Genomic DNA, 17,391 nt, shown 5'->3' on the forward strand with positions numbered 1-17,391 from the left:
CACTTACGGTTTGAAACACTACTACTTACTAATTTTCCCAGATTCTTTTCCTTAAATCAAATCCATCTCTTAAGCTTTTGATCTGTATATTCAATTACCTTCTTTATCATATATCTACACTTAAATGTCTTATAGCCACTTCAGGTCAAAAGATTTAAAACTGAACTAACTATATTCCTGCCTCCCCTTTTTTTCCCCCTCTTCTTCTCCTATGTTTTCTGTCCAAGTAAATTTTATTACCATGTACCAAAAACTTGTGAATCAACTATTTTCTCCCATGTCCCACATCTAGTCTGTTACCAAAACAAAAGCCTACTGGTTAAAAGCGTGAGTCATTCTTGGTTTCAAAAATTTGTGTGTAGGCTGGTCAGAATGCCCATCATTAAAAAGTCTACAAATAACAAATGCTGGAGAGAGTGTAGAGAAATTGAACCCTCCTATACTATTGGTGGGAATGTAAGTTGGTGCAGCCACTATGGAAAACAGTATGGAGTTTCTTTTAAAAACTAAAAATAGAATTACTGTATAATCCAGCAATCTTACTTCTGGTCATATACCTGGACAAAACTATAATTCAAAAAGAGGGGTACCCCTGTGTTCATAGCGGCACTATTCACAAAAGCCAAAACATGGAAACATCCTATCCATTCATTGGTAGATGAATGAATAAAGAAGATGTGATACATATATACAATGGAATACTACTCAGTGATAAAAGAGAACAAAATAATGCCATTTGCAGAAACATGAATACAACTAGAGATTATAATACTAAGTGAAATAAGTCAAAAAGAGAAAAACATGATATCACTTATATGTGGAATCTTAAAATTATGGCACAGATGAACCTATATACAAAACAGAAACAGACTCACAGAGATTAGATTTGTGGTTGCCAAGAGGGAGAGGGGGAGGGAAAGAGATGAACTGTGACTTGGAGGTTGGTAAATGTAGACTATTTCATTTTGAATGGATATACGACAAGGTCTAGTGTATAGCACTGGGAACTGTATCCAGTCTCTTGGGATAAAACATAATGGAAAAGAATATTTTAAAAAAGTGTCTGTGTGTATGTATAACTCAGTCACTATGCTATACAGCAGAGATTGGCACAACATTATAAATCAGCTGTATTTGGATTTTTAAAAGTTTGTGTGTTGGACTTTCTAACACTTTAAAAACATTTATGGAAAAAAAATTTATGAAATTTAGTATATGGAAGTATATGAAAATTGAACAACTCCAGTTAAAGAAGGGAGGTGTACAAGGAAACCAGATCTGAAAGAGACACATGCACCCCAATGTTCATCGCAGCACTGTTTATAATAGCCAGGTCATGGAAGCAACCTAGATGCCCATCAGCAGACGAATGGATGAGGAAGCTGTGGTACATTTACACCATGGAATATTACTCAGCCATTAAAAAGAATTCATTTGAATCAGTTCTAATGAGATGGATGAAACTGGAGCCCATTATACAGAGTGAAGTAAGCCAGAAAGATAAAGACCATTACAGTATTCTAACACATATATACGGAATTTAGAAAGATGGTAACGATAACCCTATATGCAAAACAGAAAAAGAGACTCAGATGTATAGAACAGACTTGTGGACTCTGGGAGAAGGCGAGGGTGGGATGTTTCAAGAGAACAGCATTGAAACATGTATATTATCTAGGGTGAAACAGATCACCAGGTTGGGTGCGTGAGACAAGTGCTTGGGCCTGGTGCACTGGGAAGACCCAGAGGGATCGGGTGGAGAGGGAGGTGGAAGGGGGGACCGGGATGGGGAATACATGTAAATCCATGGCTAATTCATTTCAATGTATGACAAAAACTACTGTAATGATGTAAAGTAATTAGCCTCCAACTAATAAAAATAAATGGAAAAATAAAAAAAAGAAGGGAGGTAGTGTTCCACCTATTTGGCCAGTTTCTTCCCCACCTGCTCAGTAAATATTGATGGGATTATTATCCTAAATTGCTTCACTACCTGTTCTATGACCTTGAATGTATCAGTCTCTCTATTATGTAATATAGGGGTTATGCACTTTTCTACCTAATATAGCAGCATGGTTTTAGGATCAAAAGAGACAGTGAATGCTGTTTTTCAGATTTAAAACTTTATAGAAAAGTTTTTATACACGTTATACGTCCTCACATAGGCCTCTCTTCCAAACACCGTTACTTGGGGGGTTAGGTTTCAACATAAGAATTTGTGGGGTATACAAATATTCAGTCTGTAGCATCTTTTGACTTAAATGTAAAGATGTTTGAAAGACTTTGACTATATGAATACTTATTTGTAACATTATTTTAAATGCTGAAACATTGGAAACAACCTGTAAGTCTAGCAATAGATGATTGCTTAAATAAAATCTGGTATGTCTGTTAATTGCTTGAATATTAACAACTATGATATCATAAATGAATATTTACTGACAGATTTTCAGTGTATTGAATGAAATGAACAGATATGTGACTTGATTAAAGCATACATGGTGATGTGAATGTATAGGCAGAGAAAATGGTATGAGTGACCTGTGCTGACCTATGTTAGTGTTAATCGCAAAATATTGGGATTTTTTTAGTAAGGGAAAGGATATAGTTTCTTCTCCCTTTAATAATAATTTTTACCTATAAAAGTATCATCATTTATCTATCCTTTACCAAAACAAAGTCCATTAAGATAATAATTGCTATAATTTGTACATGTTACATGTACATATTGTCTGTTATATGAGCTTCACAATTGTAAGCTGTGTGCAGTGTGTTCAGGCAGAGTTCCAGCACTCAGGCTTGACTCTGAGGAAGGGGTAGAGCTGCGTAGGAACAACGAGTATTTACAAATACTACGTAAGATTTTTTAAACCCTTGATGTTTTCCCCTTTGTTGCCTGGAGAAGGAAATAAAGCTGAGAGATAGATAGATGTCTTTTAGCGTCTTTGTTTTCCTTACCACTTGGGATATTCTTAGCAAAGGGTAATTTATTTGTTGAAAGTTAGTTTGTAATATAGGCTTTGACAGCACAGTATTTGATGAAATTATCTTGAGAGAGTCATTGCCTTTCTATTTGTATTCAGAAGGCCCAAATAGAACTGCTTGGAAATTACAAAGTAGTACTATTTACAGGTTCATGTAAAGAATTTATTTCTGAAGGAATCATTAATTTATCCATTAATAAAACAGGCCAGAAGGTACAGCTTTATGAGAAGCACACACAGACTCACAATACTACTACTCTACTTTCTTCAATCCCATGGCCCACAAATGTGATGTTCTAACCTTATAATTTTAAATTAATTTCTCATTCTATGATACTGTACTGTTTGTAGCTTGTGCCTTTTTCCCACCCACTCTCATGGTTTAAAGTTGTCTCTAATATTAAAATACTAATTATAATTTTAGCAGAACAATTCTCCTTAAAAAAGTAAATTTCACTTGCTAGTCCTTGAGTGTGTGTAAGAATAACAAGTGTTAATAGTACAGGAGGGCTAAGTGTAAACATGAACAAAATTGATAATTACTGTCACAAAATGATAACTAGTTATATAAGCCAGGTCTTGATCTTACAACTTGTAAGGTAAACAGTGCATTAGAAATATAACTAAAAGTTCAAGAATAGTGTTACAATCTTACGGATGTTATGAAGGGTTAACTATTTTAGAGGCTTTTGTGGGGTTGGTGGTTCATTTTCTTATGATTGTATGATTTGAAGGGTAATCTTAAAATAAGAGTGTCTTAAGGTTTATGAAAGTTTTTAAAAAATACTTTCTTCAGCATGGAAATGAGAGTTTATTAAGAGTCATTTGAATTTGTTGTCTTTCAGAAATCGAGCTATAGCAGATTATCTTCGTTCAAATGGCTATGAAGAAGCATATTCAGTTTTTAAAAAGGAAGCTGAATTAGATATGGTATGTTTGACTTTTTACAGTTACTCATATAGTTGATGAGTAGGTTTTATTGAAGTATCAGTAGTTAGCAGTCACCTCAGTTATTCAAAATCTTGTCATTTGTTATGGTTTTACTTGGCACTGAACTTGAAATTCACCCCCTGATACACACCTTCTTTGTGTGATCAGATAATGTTTGGGCTTAGAGACTGAATGGTGTGTATGGCTTGAGCTTTTGTATTTGAGCCCTTTTTTCTTTCTTTTTTTTTTTTATCTTTTTTTTTTTTTTTCTCTAGAATGAAGAATTAGATAAGAAATATGCTGGTCTTTTGGAAAAAAAATGGACATCTGTTATTAGATTACAAAAGAAGGTAACAAAATCAAATATAAACTTTGAAAGTATCAACATAATAAATTTTTTTCTGCATTAGCAATTATGTTTAACCTTAAAAAGGGTAAATAAAAATACATTTCTATGCATTATGACATATACAGACCATTGCTGGTACATTGCTAACGTATGCAAACAGGAGTACTGGCTGGGTTGAATGTAACACAGCCCTGACTTCAAGGAATTGGTACTGAAGAACCCATTTATACACTTAGATGGGAAGAACACATGGAACCAATATGATGCTAGGAAAAGAGCACTAAAATGTGCTCTTAGTTTCATTTTCTTCTCTGAGCTTTGATCTGCTAAGTGAGGGCAGTAAGTAATATTCTGGTCCTAAAATTTGTACTTTTAAGTAGGCAAAGTTAGAATGAATAATGTTGTTATAACGTGATTTAATCCATAAAAAGTCCTTATTAGGAAAGTGCTTGGCACATAGATGTCAGTAATGTTAGCTTTTATTATGAATATTCTGGTTAACAGGTACAATGTAAATGAAGTTTGGAAAGAATTTACTAAGGGTGGCAGAATTAGAAGGGATAAAGATAGGTTTCCTTCTCTTCCTCGAGTTGTATCCAGCACCTTCCAAATTCTGCTTTGAGTTAAGGGGTTAAGACACAATCGTACTGAGTTTTTCTCAGTGTGCAGTTTTGTCACCCCACTAAGATTTTAATGATATGTAATACAGATAATTTTCAGTGAAATCTAACAAATGCTTTGTAAATTGCTAAAATTTTATTCTGCATATATGGATGCAAAATAAAGGCAGTTTCTAAAAATACCAGATATAAAATTTTATCAGAATCTATCTGTATATAACTGCTGTGTGTTCCTTCTTAAGGTTATGGAATTAGAATCAAAGCTAAATGAAGCAAAAGAAGAATTTACGTCGGGTGGACCTCTTGGTCAAAAAAGAGACCCAAAAGAATGGATTCCCCGTCCACCAGAAAAATATGCATTGAGTGGTCATAGGAGTCCAGTCACTCGAGTCATTTTCCATCCTGTGTTCAGTGTTATGGTCTCTGCTTCAGAGGATGCTACAATTAAGGTAGTTTTTCTTTCAAAATTGAAAGATGTACAATAGGATAATTGTTAAACAAAGCAACTTTAAATGTTAATTTGAGAAAATTGGGTGTCATCAATTTAACATTGGACAATAATAGGTCACCTAGTGCTTGAGTAACTTTTCTTCTTGAAGACTGGAAGTGTAAGTATTTGCCTTATTTATAAGCAGGAGGAGAAGGGGATGACTGAGGATGAGATGGTTGGATGGCATTACCGACTCAATGGACATGGGTTTAGGTGGACTCCAGGAGTTGGTGATGGACAGGGAGGCCTGGCGTGCTGCGGTTCATGGGGTCACAAAGAGTTGGACACAACTGAGCGACTGAACTGAACGAATAAGCAGAAGTGATAGATGCAAATATAGGATTATAAAACTAGTAATTCAGGGGATGAATGTATTGTGCAAAAGAATTCAATAGAGGACTTTTTTAATAAGGAAAAAAGTTGTTTTTATAGTTTCCTTTGATTCAGACACAATACAGTGACAGTTGTATAAACCATGTACAGAAAGATGAGTAAAACATGGTTTTAAAATTTTAAGTACATTTCTCTAAAGATTATTTCAGATTTAGTTGTAGATTTTAACTTTCATTTGTAGAAGTATAGCTAAGAAAATGTGAGTAGATTGCCAAGATTGTATTTATCACATAGCAACAGTCAGCATATAATGCTGGCATGACTTAAATGTATGTACTTAACCCGTTCTTCAAATTAAACAGGTTGTATGTTTTCCTTTTGTGGTTGCTTTAGTTTCTAAATTAGTGGCCTCCTTTCTTTCTGTGGGCTGGTGATCGATGGGACATGCTGCCAAGTGATTTGAAGAGAGTCTTATATACATATTTGCATTACATATTTCTATAGGCTGAGATGACTACCTATCTAATACACTAATATATTATCTTTCAAATTATGTTGACATGTATTTAATTCATTAAGTTTATGATAGTCTTGTCTACTTAAAACTGCACTCCTGTCATGAAGCATGGGGTTAAGATAGGCTTGTCAAATAGATGGAAAGCTCAGTCTTAACCTTTGATTTTGCAGCAGTGGTATAAAAACGTAAACAAAACTGCTAAGGTGCCATCTATTGAGTCTACTTTAAAATATTACAAATGGAAGTTTTAGAAGCTTGATATATAACCATAACACATATCTCAACAACTACTAAAATTCTCTCTTCCATTTAGTCTTTATTTAATGTGTATACATGGCTGTTTTGTTAATGACAAGCATTTGTAGTTTTTATTTCCTTTTTTGATTAAACTTATTTTAGAAATACTTATGTTTCTAATGAAATCATCATTTTTTGTCATTTTTAATGACTTTTAATTGCATCATTTAAATTTCTGAAACGTTATTTCCGGTTGTCACTTAGAATTAGTTCTTAAATATTAAGAAAAACAGCAAACAAAACTGAAAAAATACCTTCAATTAGTAAAGCAGAGGACGGATTGCCAACTTTATAGAATTCAAACAAGTATGATAAACAGTAACATCTCAATAGAAAAAGTAGACTATAGGACATGAACAGGTAATTCATAGAGGAAGGAAAAATAACCAACAATAGAGCTTTGGCCTCATTACTGATAGTAGAAAATGTTGGTCACTCAGTCATGTCCAACTCTTTGCGACCTCGTGGATTGTAGCCTTCCAGGCTCCTCTGTCCATGGAATTCTCAGTAGAACCAAGAATAGAGCTTTGGCCTCATCACTAAGAATAGAAGAAGTGTAAATTAAAATACATGTCGATTATCTAGGGTGAAACGGATAACCAGCTCAGGTTGGGTACATGAGACAAGTGCTCGGGCCTGGTGCACTGGGAAGACCCAGAGGGATCGGGTGGAGAGGGAGGTGGGAGGGGGGACTGGGATGGGGAATACATGTAAATCCATGGCTAATTCATATCAATGTATAACAAAAACTACTGTAATGATGTAAAGTAATTAGCCTCCAACTAATAAAAAATTAAAAAAAAAAAAAAAAAAAAAAAAAAAAAAAAATAAAATACATGTCGAATCTAGCAAGCTATTTTAGTTTTGGTTTTTTACTTATTTTTTATTTTATTTCTGTTTTTGTCTGTGCTGGGTGGTCATTGCTGTGCTGGCTTTTCCTTAGTTGTGGCAGACAGGAGGTACTCTCTAGTTGCGGGCATTGTGTGGGCTTCTCATTGTGATGGCTTTTCTTGCTGTGGAGTGCAGGCTGCAGTTGTCGTGGCATGTGTGCTCAATAGTTGCAGCTCCCAGGCTCTAGAGCACAGGCTAGTTGGCGCACGGACTTAGTTGGCTCCACAGCCTTTGGAATCTTCCTGGATCAGGGATCAAACCTGTGTCTTTTGCATTGGCAGGTGGATTCTTGACAACTGAGCCACCAGGGAAGCCCCCAATATTTTACTTTTTAAATGAGAGTTCCCAGTTGTGGTAAGAATATGATGAAGCAAAAAAAAAAAAAAGAATTTGATGAAGCAGGCCTTGTCATTACATTTGATACAGTCTTACAAGAGGACAATTTTAGCAGAATATATGAAGGGCTAAAAAACTTAGTTTTTGACTCAAAATTCTTTTTCAACCATCACTGTCTGACCTAAGTATTGCAGAATGAGGATGGATATTTTTCAATATTCAAAAGTTTTCACTATAACGTTTTCTACAGTAATGAAAAAAATTTCCTTTTTATTTAGAAAATAATAGGAATTAGTTCTAAAAGAACATTTGCTAAAAGAAATTTTTAATGGCATGGAAAAATTCTTACAATAAGACACAAAGGAAAAATTGGGTTAATGAAGTATACATAGTCACTGTACTTTTTTTAAAAAAAGCATAGAAAAAACAAAAATCATACCATTGGTAGGAGAGTGGATATTTTTATTGCCTTTATATCAGTACATTATAGATTTTTTTATCATGAGCATTTATTTTATAATCATACAAAAGGTAAATATTCAGTTGAGAAAAAATTGATTATCTTTAATTCCTGACATTTATAAACACTACATTACCGTGTTTGCTTACCATTTATGAAGAGACATGGTTCTGGGTATATTTATTAATATTTTAGAGGAAGATGCTTCAGTGTTCTTTAATGAATTCATGGAAACAAAGTTAACTGAAATGAAAGTGAACTTCAATGTCACACCTTACCGTTCAGAATGTAAAGTATTCACCTGAACTCTTGGTGTTGAAACAATTAGATATCAAAATGGGTAAAGATAATAAAAAAAAAAAAAAAACCTGTGGACTGATACAGTAACATTCATGAACATAAATGCAAAATCCTTAACAAATTATAAGCAAATTGAATCCAGCAGTTCATAAACGGGGTAATTAGTATGTCATAACCAAGTAGGGTTCATCCCGAAATGCAAGATTGGTTCTATATTTAAAAATTAATTGGTGTGATATAACATATCAGTTAAAAAAAAAAAAAATAGGTTCAGGAAAAGCATGATAAAAACTCTCAACAAGCTAGGGAGGGAGCTTCCATAGCCTGATAAAAGGTAAAGGTATCTGGTAAACCCACAGTGGACTAAATATTAATACTTAATGGTGGAAAGCAGTTCTTCCCCCTTGAGTCCCGGGATCAATGACCACTTAAATCCACCTTTGTATTAGAGTGCCTAGCTGGTGCAGTAGAGAAGAAATAAAAGGCATACAGATTGGAAAGGAAGAAGTATTACCTGCAAATGTTACTTGCAGATAACATGATTTTCTGTGTAGAAAATTCCAAGGATTCTTCAGAAATTTGCTAGAACTATGACTGAATTTAAACAGAATGCCAAGGAAGAATGGAATCAGCCATTTGATTTTAGAGCATGTACGTAATTAGTTTTAGTTACAGACTTAAGACTAGCATTTGACCACCAGAATAGAAGTTCAGTGTGTTCTTGAGATGTGTTTATAATAATTATTATTCTTGATAGTTCATTATTTTTATCATCTTAGAAAAATTACCTTTAAAAATGTGACTGTGGCTCAGTGCTTTTACATCAAAATGACCATATGCTTCTGTTAATCTGCTATTTAAAGACAGTTACATCTTGTAAAGTCTTTCTTTGACTTCTTAGATGTCTGAGCTCTGCTTGTCTAGTAGAATTGGGTATTCCTTTATCATCCCCTAATATTCTACATATAAATTCATGTCATAGGCTCATGAAATTTTTTTTTTCTTCTTTTGGTACTTACATTTACTTTTTAACCTGTCTGTCCCCTGCTGTCAGGCTGAGACAGGACTCTGTTCTGTGGCAGTCACTAGCATGATTAGATTAAATGTGTTTTTAGAGGTTTATTTAATAATCGTTTTTCTCTGTAGAGAAAAGACCAATTTATGCTTGAAGATGTGATGATTCTAAGATGGTTATCCTTTGTTACTTGCTCAGTTAGTAAAGTGCCAGACTGGCGTGCCGAGTGCAAATGTGAACTGAGAAAGGAATGATGTGATGCTAACCGATTTTCTGTTCACTTGACAGGTGTGGGATTATGAGACTGGAGATTTTGAACGAACTCTTAAGGGGCATACAGACTCTGTACAGGATATTTCATTCGACCACAGTGGCAAGCTTCTGGCTTCATGTTCTGCAGACATGACCATTAAGCTATGGGATTTTCAGGGCTTTGAATGCATCAGAACCATGCATGGTAAGGCGTAGCATTTTGATAACGGTTTCTAACATAGTACTGCGGGGGGAAGAAGGATAATGGTTTCTAACATAGTACTGCAGCAGGGAGAAGGATAAGGTTTTCTAACAATGTGCAGGTTCCCTTCATTCAGTCCTTACTGTGTCAGTGGGGGAGCATATGATAGAGATAATCCATGGATCGTCATGGTCATTGAGAGTTGTCTGTTTTGAGGTTTTAAGTATCTCTTCGTGCTTGCGTGCTCAGTCACTGTAGTTGTGTCCAAGTCTTTGTGACCCTGTGGACTGGAGCCCACCAGGCTTCTCTGTCCATGGGATTCTCCAGGCAAAAATACTAGAATAGGTTGCCATTTCCTTCTCTAGGAGATCTTCCCGACCCAGGGATTGAATCTGCATCTCCTGTGTCTGCTGCATGGCAGGTGGATTCTTTACCACTGAGCCACTGGGGAAGTGTCTCTTATGGTTATAAAATAGTTACTTTCACAAATATTTTTGGATGAGAAAAACTGCTAGGGCATCTATCCGTTCTTGAGAAAAAGAGAAAATGAAGTTACTGAGGTTGTTTTTTTCTTTTTGTTTTTCATTTTTCTCAATTGGGAAACTGAATTTAGAGAGTAGATACAGTAAAAGCTGGAACCCAGGTTCCCTTGCTCATTTTTTAATATCCCACATAAACTGTAGTCTCATTGTTGTCTTCTCCTTGTCCTGGAGACTATTTTCTGAAGCAGTTTGGCTTTCTGGAAAGAGCATGGGCTTTGAAATCAGATACCTGGATTCTGAGTCCTACTTGTTTACTTATGGCGTTAGGAAATTTTAACCTCTTTAGTCTGTAAGATTAATAAAACTTAAGTATTGAATTAAGAATTGAAGCCATAAGACTTGTGAAGATAATGAGATTGTATGCTTGAATCATCTGGTTTAGTACCTGCTACATAGGAGGTGGTCACTAACTAAGGATTTTTGTTGTTTTTTAAAACATCATAAAATATGGATATTTGGATTTTATATAAGGAACACATACTGTGTTAATAATAAACTATTTTTAAATAGTTTATCCAGTGATGTTAGCACCTGAGAAAGCTATGCAATTACATAAACGGTGTAATTTGAATAGTATGCTCCCCGCTCCCCAATTTAAGTGCATTAGAGAAGTTTAACAGTTAAAGGAGTTTTATTCAATCTCTTTGTAAAATCTGTGTTTGTTTTGTTAGGTAGCCTGTATCTTATTGCTCTGACTTAAAGAGTTCTTTCCAGTCATTGTATATTCCTTTAAATGATGTGATACTTAAGAGAATATTCTGGGGCTTTTTTGCCATAGGATAGCTAACTAGCATTGTGAATAATTTTTTTTTTTTTTTTGCTCCTGTGCACATCAACACAAAAAACAAAGCTTTCAACCACTAGTTTCTACATAGAACCAAACGCCTGTTTTTCTTATTCATTCTGTTCGTTTCTGTAAATCTCATTTCTATTTTATATCTTAGAATAGCAACCATGGAAATTTTTGTTTTGTTTGTTTTTTAGTGCTCAAAAACATCCGGTGTATTAATATATTCAAATGCTGATGGCACTGATTACCTGTGATTTTAACACATTATTAGCTGGGGGGGGGCGGGGGTGTTGCAGAAATGAACACCCTATGGCGTTAATAGGTATCCAGGCAATAATGTGTTAAAACAGTTGTGCAGGTAGAAATGTAAGTTGAGCTGGCTACTTATTTCATTATGAATTGTTTTATTAAGTTACTAATTCCTTAACATTCCATTGCGTTTTTGTGTAAATCCAAGTTTCTTATCAAATTTATATGAACTCCATTGTATTTAAAGTAGCTGTGATACTTGAAATCCTGTGATGAAATCTCATGGTAAATTAAGGTTTAATTGCTCTTGGTGATATATTGCTTAATATGTTAACTGTGTTTTGTGTTTTAGGCCATGACCACAATGTTTCTTCAGTAGCCATCATGCCCAATGGAGATCATATAGTATCTGCCTCAAGGGATAAAACTATAAAAATGTGGGAAGTGCAAACTGGGTAAGTAGATTTAGTTGAAAAGGCATCAGCTTAAAGAAATAATATACAACAAAACTATGTTCTGATTGTTCTAGTAAATTTGGCTGTAACCTAGAATGATTACCATGACAGAACATTTTAAAACTTAAGTTTTAATCTCTAAATGTCTACCCAAAAGGAACAGAGAAATTATGGAAGAAACTCTATATCCTTGAGAGCCATTTTCTGTGTAATGGCTTATTTTCTCTGTGGTCTTCTTTTAGGTGATCTCTCAGAGTTGAATTAAAATGTAAATAACATTTGTGCAGGTATGCCCCATTAGGCTTAATTTGGTTGTGCTTAGAATTACATGACTGTTACAATAAAACCTTAACCTACTGGTTTTGTCCAGATTAGTAAGAGCATGCCTTTTCCCCAACATGGCTAGAAATATTTTTGTTAGGTTTACTGTGTGTGCTTAGTTAAAAGATTATATTTCTATTTTTTTTCTTCTAGATTTTGATTTGGTTAGCTCTTTAATGATACTTCAATCAGCTTATTTTAACTGATGTTTGACTTTCCAGCCTGTCTTCCTCTTTTATTAACCAGGAATGTACGTGTATTCTGTTGACTTGCATATGATGCCAATTTTCTTCGTTCCAGTGCATAGCTAGTTTTGTATCGCTTCTGGGAAGGGTCCCAGTGATTGCTGTTCACAGTGTAAATTATTATGTATTTTTTACAGCTACTGTGTGAAGACATTTACAGGACATAGAGAATGGGTACGTATGGTGCGGCCAAATCAAGATGGCACTCTGATAGCCAGCTGTTCCAATGATCAGACTGTGCGTGTGTGGGTCGTAGCAACAAAGGAATGCAAGGCTGAGCTTCGAGAACATGAGCATGTGGTAGAATGCATTTCCTGGGCTCCCGAAAGCTCATATTCTTCCATCTCTGAAGCAACAGGATCTGAGGTACTGTATGATTTGTGTTGTTTCATGATTTTGTTTCTATTATTATTTGTGAACCTTAAATGACCTTCCCCGAATCTCTCTTTCATGCACTTAATGCATTATAAAATCTGCATTCATAATTCTGAGTCTTGAAATTCTTTCCAACTTGCAGATAGATGTGTTTATATTTTTTAACCAGTGGTTATTGTTGCTGTCAGTTGACCCTTGATGTGTGCTAGGGTTAGGGTAAGTGGAGTGGTCATTTAAATTAATCATAAATTAATTATAATTGTCCCTGTTTTAAGAGTATACCAATACAAAATAAAACTTACGGGAGAAGTTAAAGCCATCTTCTAGGAGAAAGCTTTTCTCAAGACTTCAGTGGTGGTTCAGTGGTTAAAAGACTCAGCTTCCTGATCAGGGAACTGAGATCCCACATGCCATGTGGCATGGCCAAAAAGTAAAAACAAGAATAGCATTTGTTTTAAATGAAGAATATTTCATATGGAGTCCTCTGATGTTCTTGATCATTTGTGCTCCTCATGATTTCATTCTTTGTAATTAATACTTTTAAAATTACAGAATAATTATTTCTGTAAATAAGTTGTATGAGCCAAAATTGACATTTCTTTTTTATGGCGACGTTCCTATTGTGGGGTGTTTTTTTTTTTTTTTTTTTTAATCTTAATAAATGAAGACTCTCACCCTCACCTGCCCCCACCAGTTATTTTTCAAAATGAAGCTTTTTGGGTAATTTCTTCCTAATTGGCTGGCTAGTTGCATTTTCAGGGTTTTGGTTTTTTTTCTTTTTACTGCCACCTGGTGGTGGTTACTTACGACGTCATAGATTCATTGCGGCTGGGGCAGTAACAGTCGTATCCAACTCTTTGTGACCTCGGATGAGTAAGTCCTAGATATCTAATGTACAGCATGGTGACTGTAGCTAACAGTACTGTATTGTATACTTGAAATTTGCTGAGAGGGTACATCTTTAGTGTTCTTTTCACAGAACACACACAAATGTGGTAATTTGAGGTGATGATTGTGTTGATTAGCTTGATTGTAGTAATCATTTGTATACATAGCTCAGAACATAAGTGGTATGCCTAAAATACACATAGTTTTTGTCAAAAAATGCAGTTTTACAAAATTAAAAATACAGATCATTGTTGGGTAGTTGTCATTTAAGTCACCTAACTTCTTGCCCAGGAAATTTGATTTTATATGTTTTCTATAGACTAAAAAAAGTGGCAAACCTGGGCCATTCTTACTGTCCGGATCCAGGGACAAGACTATCAAGATGTGGGATGTCAGTACTGGCATGTGCCTTATGACCCTGGTGAGTTTGCATAATTTATACTGCTGCTTTCGCATTTTTACTCTGTGCATATCTTTTGGGGTCAGGTGCCTTGTGATTTCCTAGTAAATCTCAATTATTTGAAGTTCTAAAATAACTTCTTTATAAAGATACTTTTGGTTAAGAGCATGATTACAGTGATATGGAGGTTATTTCTATAGAATATTACATTATACAGTGGATCTGCAAAGCCAGTCAGTGCTAGGAGGGAGATTCTAGTCATTGTATCTCTAAAATTATGTAATATCTCCTATGAAATATGTTGAAAACAAATACTACAGACTCATTTATATTTTTTGAAACTGCTTCTTGATCTCATATTTACTTTTAAAATGAATCCTTTTAACTTACTCTCTGTTCTCATGTTCCAGTTTTATTTGGTTATTTTAAGCATTCAGACGTGAACAGTATTAGCTGTATGACTTGGAGATCTTTATTTCATTTAGGAGCCTATTTCGTCTAGATTTTAGTATGAGGATATATAAATTATAAGAAGATACTATGGACATTCTTGTTTGCCTTCAGGAGTTCTGAGGGCATCCATGGACATTAATCCAGTGGCAGCTTTTATAATTTGGCATGAATATTTGTTTAGAGGTTCTTTAGGTGTTAATCGTACCTTGAAGCGACTGTCTTGTCTATGGGATATGGTAGACACATATGGAAGTATCATCAGGAACTGATTGGCATTCTTAGAATGCTAGATTTCTAATTTAAAAAAAAAATTGATAGGCAGTATATTTTAAAAAGAAGAACTGGTTAGAGAATTAAACTTTCCTCTTAGTATTCTGAGCTGAGTTCAAATATACTATGTTGCTGTTTGAAAACATGATCTACATTTAAAAATCAGAAAGCATGTGCTCTCTTCTTCTGGAACAACACAGGGCACCATTAATTTCCCTGGAGGTTTCTGCCTCCTGTTTTTCAACTGAAAGAGATTCTTTTTTCCTGCTTTATTTTGGTGTGGCTCCAAGAAACGTTTTTTGATTTTTATTGAATCTTCTGCAACTCTAGTGATTGGTGGGTGGCTTTTAGAGATCACTGTAATATAACAAAGTGTTTTAAATAAGAACAAAGAAGGAAAAGTAAACCGAAGACAAAGATGTATTGCCTTGATCATTTTTTTTTTTTTTTTAACTGTTAGCTCTTTTTGGGTGTTCTTTTACAAAAGCAGTATAGTTTATTTACATTGTAGAAAATTTGAGAAATAAACAGATAAAGAAAATAGAAGAAAATCACCCTCAGATCACTTTACCGTACCTACTAATAACTACCAAGTATATCTGATTAGAGCTGTCCATTAGAATTTTGTGTGTTGATGTTCTGCGTATGCACTGTCCAGCATGATAGCAACTAGCTACAGACAACTATTGAGCATTTGAAATGTGGCTAGTGAGACTGAAAAACTGAATTGTTTAATGCTAGTTTATATTTAAATAGCCATACATGGCTAATGGCTATCCTGTTGGACTGGACTACTCTAAACTCTCTTCTTAAATTACTATGTTAAAAAAAAAATTACTATGTAGATGAATATGGTGGCTTTTTTAAAACATGTGAACATGGTATACTATACATACTGTTTTGCAGTAGACTTTTAACTTAGAAGGTGTGTGGTATTTGCTCATGTTGTTAGATATACTCAGTACATACAGTGCTTTGTTGAACATCTTTGTTAACTAATTAGTCATCTTACACATTCTTAATTATTTCTTAGGATAAATTGTAAGAAATGAAACTGCTGGACAGGGGATATAGGTAGATGAATGGATGAATAAAGATACTCAATAAATACCTACACATCCTTCATCTAGAGTTGCCAGTTGTCAACATTTTCTTTTCTCCATATGTGTATTGTAGATTTTGCTGAACAGTTTGAAAGTTACCTGTAGACAGCATGACACTTGACCCCAAATATTTTGACATGTATTTCCTAAAGTATATTTTATAAAACCTTAATAAAGTTGTCACACTGAAGAAATTTAATACATTATATATTTAAATTTTCTCTAGTTACCCTAGTAGTGTACTTTATAAGTATTTTAGCCACTATCCAGGAACTAGTTAAGTATTATATGTGTTACATTTACTGGTCATATCTTGTTAGTTTCCAATTTCGTTTAATCTAGAAGGATTCCCTAGACTTTTTTCCCCCTTTTGCCTTTATGGCATTGACATTTTTAGTGCATGTAGTTTCAGTCTGTTTTCATAGATGCTGTTTAAACTATTTATCCCTTTATTAAGTCATACAACTTTTTGTTTTTAAGGTGGGTCATGATAACTGGGTACGTGGAGTTCTGTTCCATTCTGGGGGGAAGTTTATTTTGAGTTGCGCTGATGACAAGACCCTGCGTGTGTGGGATTACAAGAACAAACGATGCATGAAGACCCTCAATGCGCATGAACACTTTGTTACCTCCTTGGGTATGTACGAGTTACATGGTTTCTGAGCAGTTAGGTTTTGGAGTGCCAGACCTAACAGTTTAATCTGACCCTATGGATGTTTCCAGGTAAGAAATGAAGATGGGCTTTCAGGGCAGAATAGAGAAGACAGGTTAAAAGACCTTATGGATTCCTACTGTTTGAAATTCTCCTTTCCTTAACTCTCTCCATCATCAGCCTTATAATAAAACAATTACTTTCTCCATTGCACAACATTGGTTTTGGAAACTAGAATTATGAAGAGGATGCTTACTAACCACTCCGAAGGGTAATTTTTCTTCCCTTCTAGTTTGTAAGTTTCTCAAAGGAAATCTTAACCTTTTTCCTCTGGCATGTATATACTCCCATGTACTGGGAACTCAGAATTGTATTTACACTTAATAAACATCCTCAATATCATCTGGACCTGAATTTAGAATTTAAGATAGTAAATATAATACACTAGGGTATTATGGATCTAATAATGAAGATGGAGCAGTAGAATAGGGCTAATGCTTAAACCTTACAGAATTATTGGGAGGATTAAACGTGAATATAAAGCATTAATACTAAGCCTTGAGCATAGTAAATGTTCAGTAAATGGCTGCATTGAGGCTGTCCCTGCTGTTAGAATTCAGTGTTTATTCAACCTCAGTTGGAAAGAGGATAGTGGGGGAGGTATTTTTCTTC

The 17,391-nt window shown here is 34.7% G+C and overlaps 1 protein-coding gene across 2 annotated transcripts in view; it reads left to right on the forward strand.

Moving 5' to 3' along the window:
• Positions 1 to 17,391, forward strand: part of PAFAH1B1 (platelet activating factor acetylhydrolase 1b regulatory subunit 1) — a 66,068-nt gene that overhangs the window by 45,710 nt on the left and 2,967 nt on the right. For both annotated transcript variants that reach the window (XM_020909761.2, XM_020909762.2), the window contains exons 3-10: positions 3,830 to 3,914; positions 4,190 to 4,264; positions 5,126 to 5,332; positions 9,811 to 9,979; positions 11,910 to 12,012; positions 12,716 to 12,944; positions 14,161 to 14,262; positions 16,548 to 16,704. In XM_020909761.2, coding sequence (XP_020765420.1) covers positions 3,830 to 3,914; positions 4,190 to 4,264; positions 5,126 to 5,332; positions 9,811 to 9,979; positions 11,910 to 12,012; positions 12,716 to 12,944; positions 14,161 to 14,262; positions 16,548 to 16,704 — 1,127 coding nt within the window. The remainder of the gene's footprint in view (positions 1 to 3,829; positions 3,915 to 4,189; positions 4,265 to 5,125; positions 5,333 to 9,810; positions 9,980 to 11,909; positions 12,013 to 12,715; positions 12,945 to 14,160; positions 14,263 to 16,547; positions 16,705 to 17,391) is intronic.

Source organism: Odocoileus virginianus, chromosome 17 (assembly GCF_023699985.2).
Source record: "Odocoileus virginianus isolate 20LAN1187 ecotype Illinois chromosome 17, Ovbor_1.2, whole genome shotgun sequence".
In the NCBI taxonomy this organism is placed as follows: domain Eukaryota; kingdom Metazoa; phylum Chordata; class Mammalia; order Artiodactyla; family Cervidae; genus Odocoileus; species Odocoileus virginianus.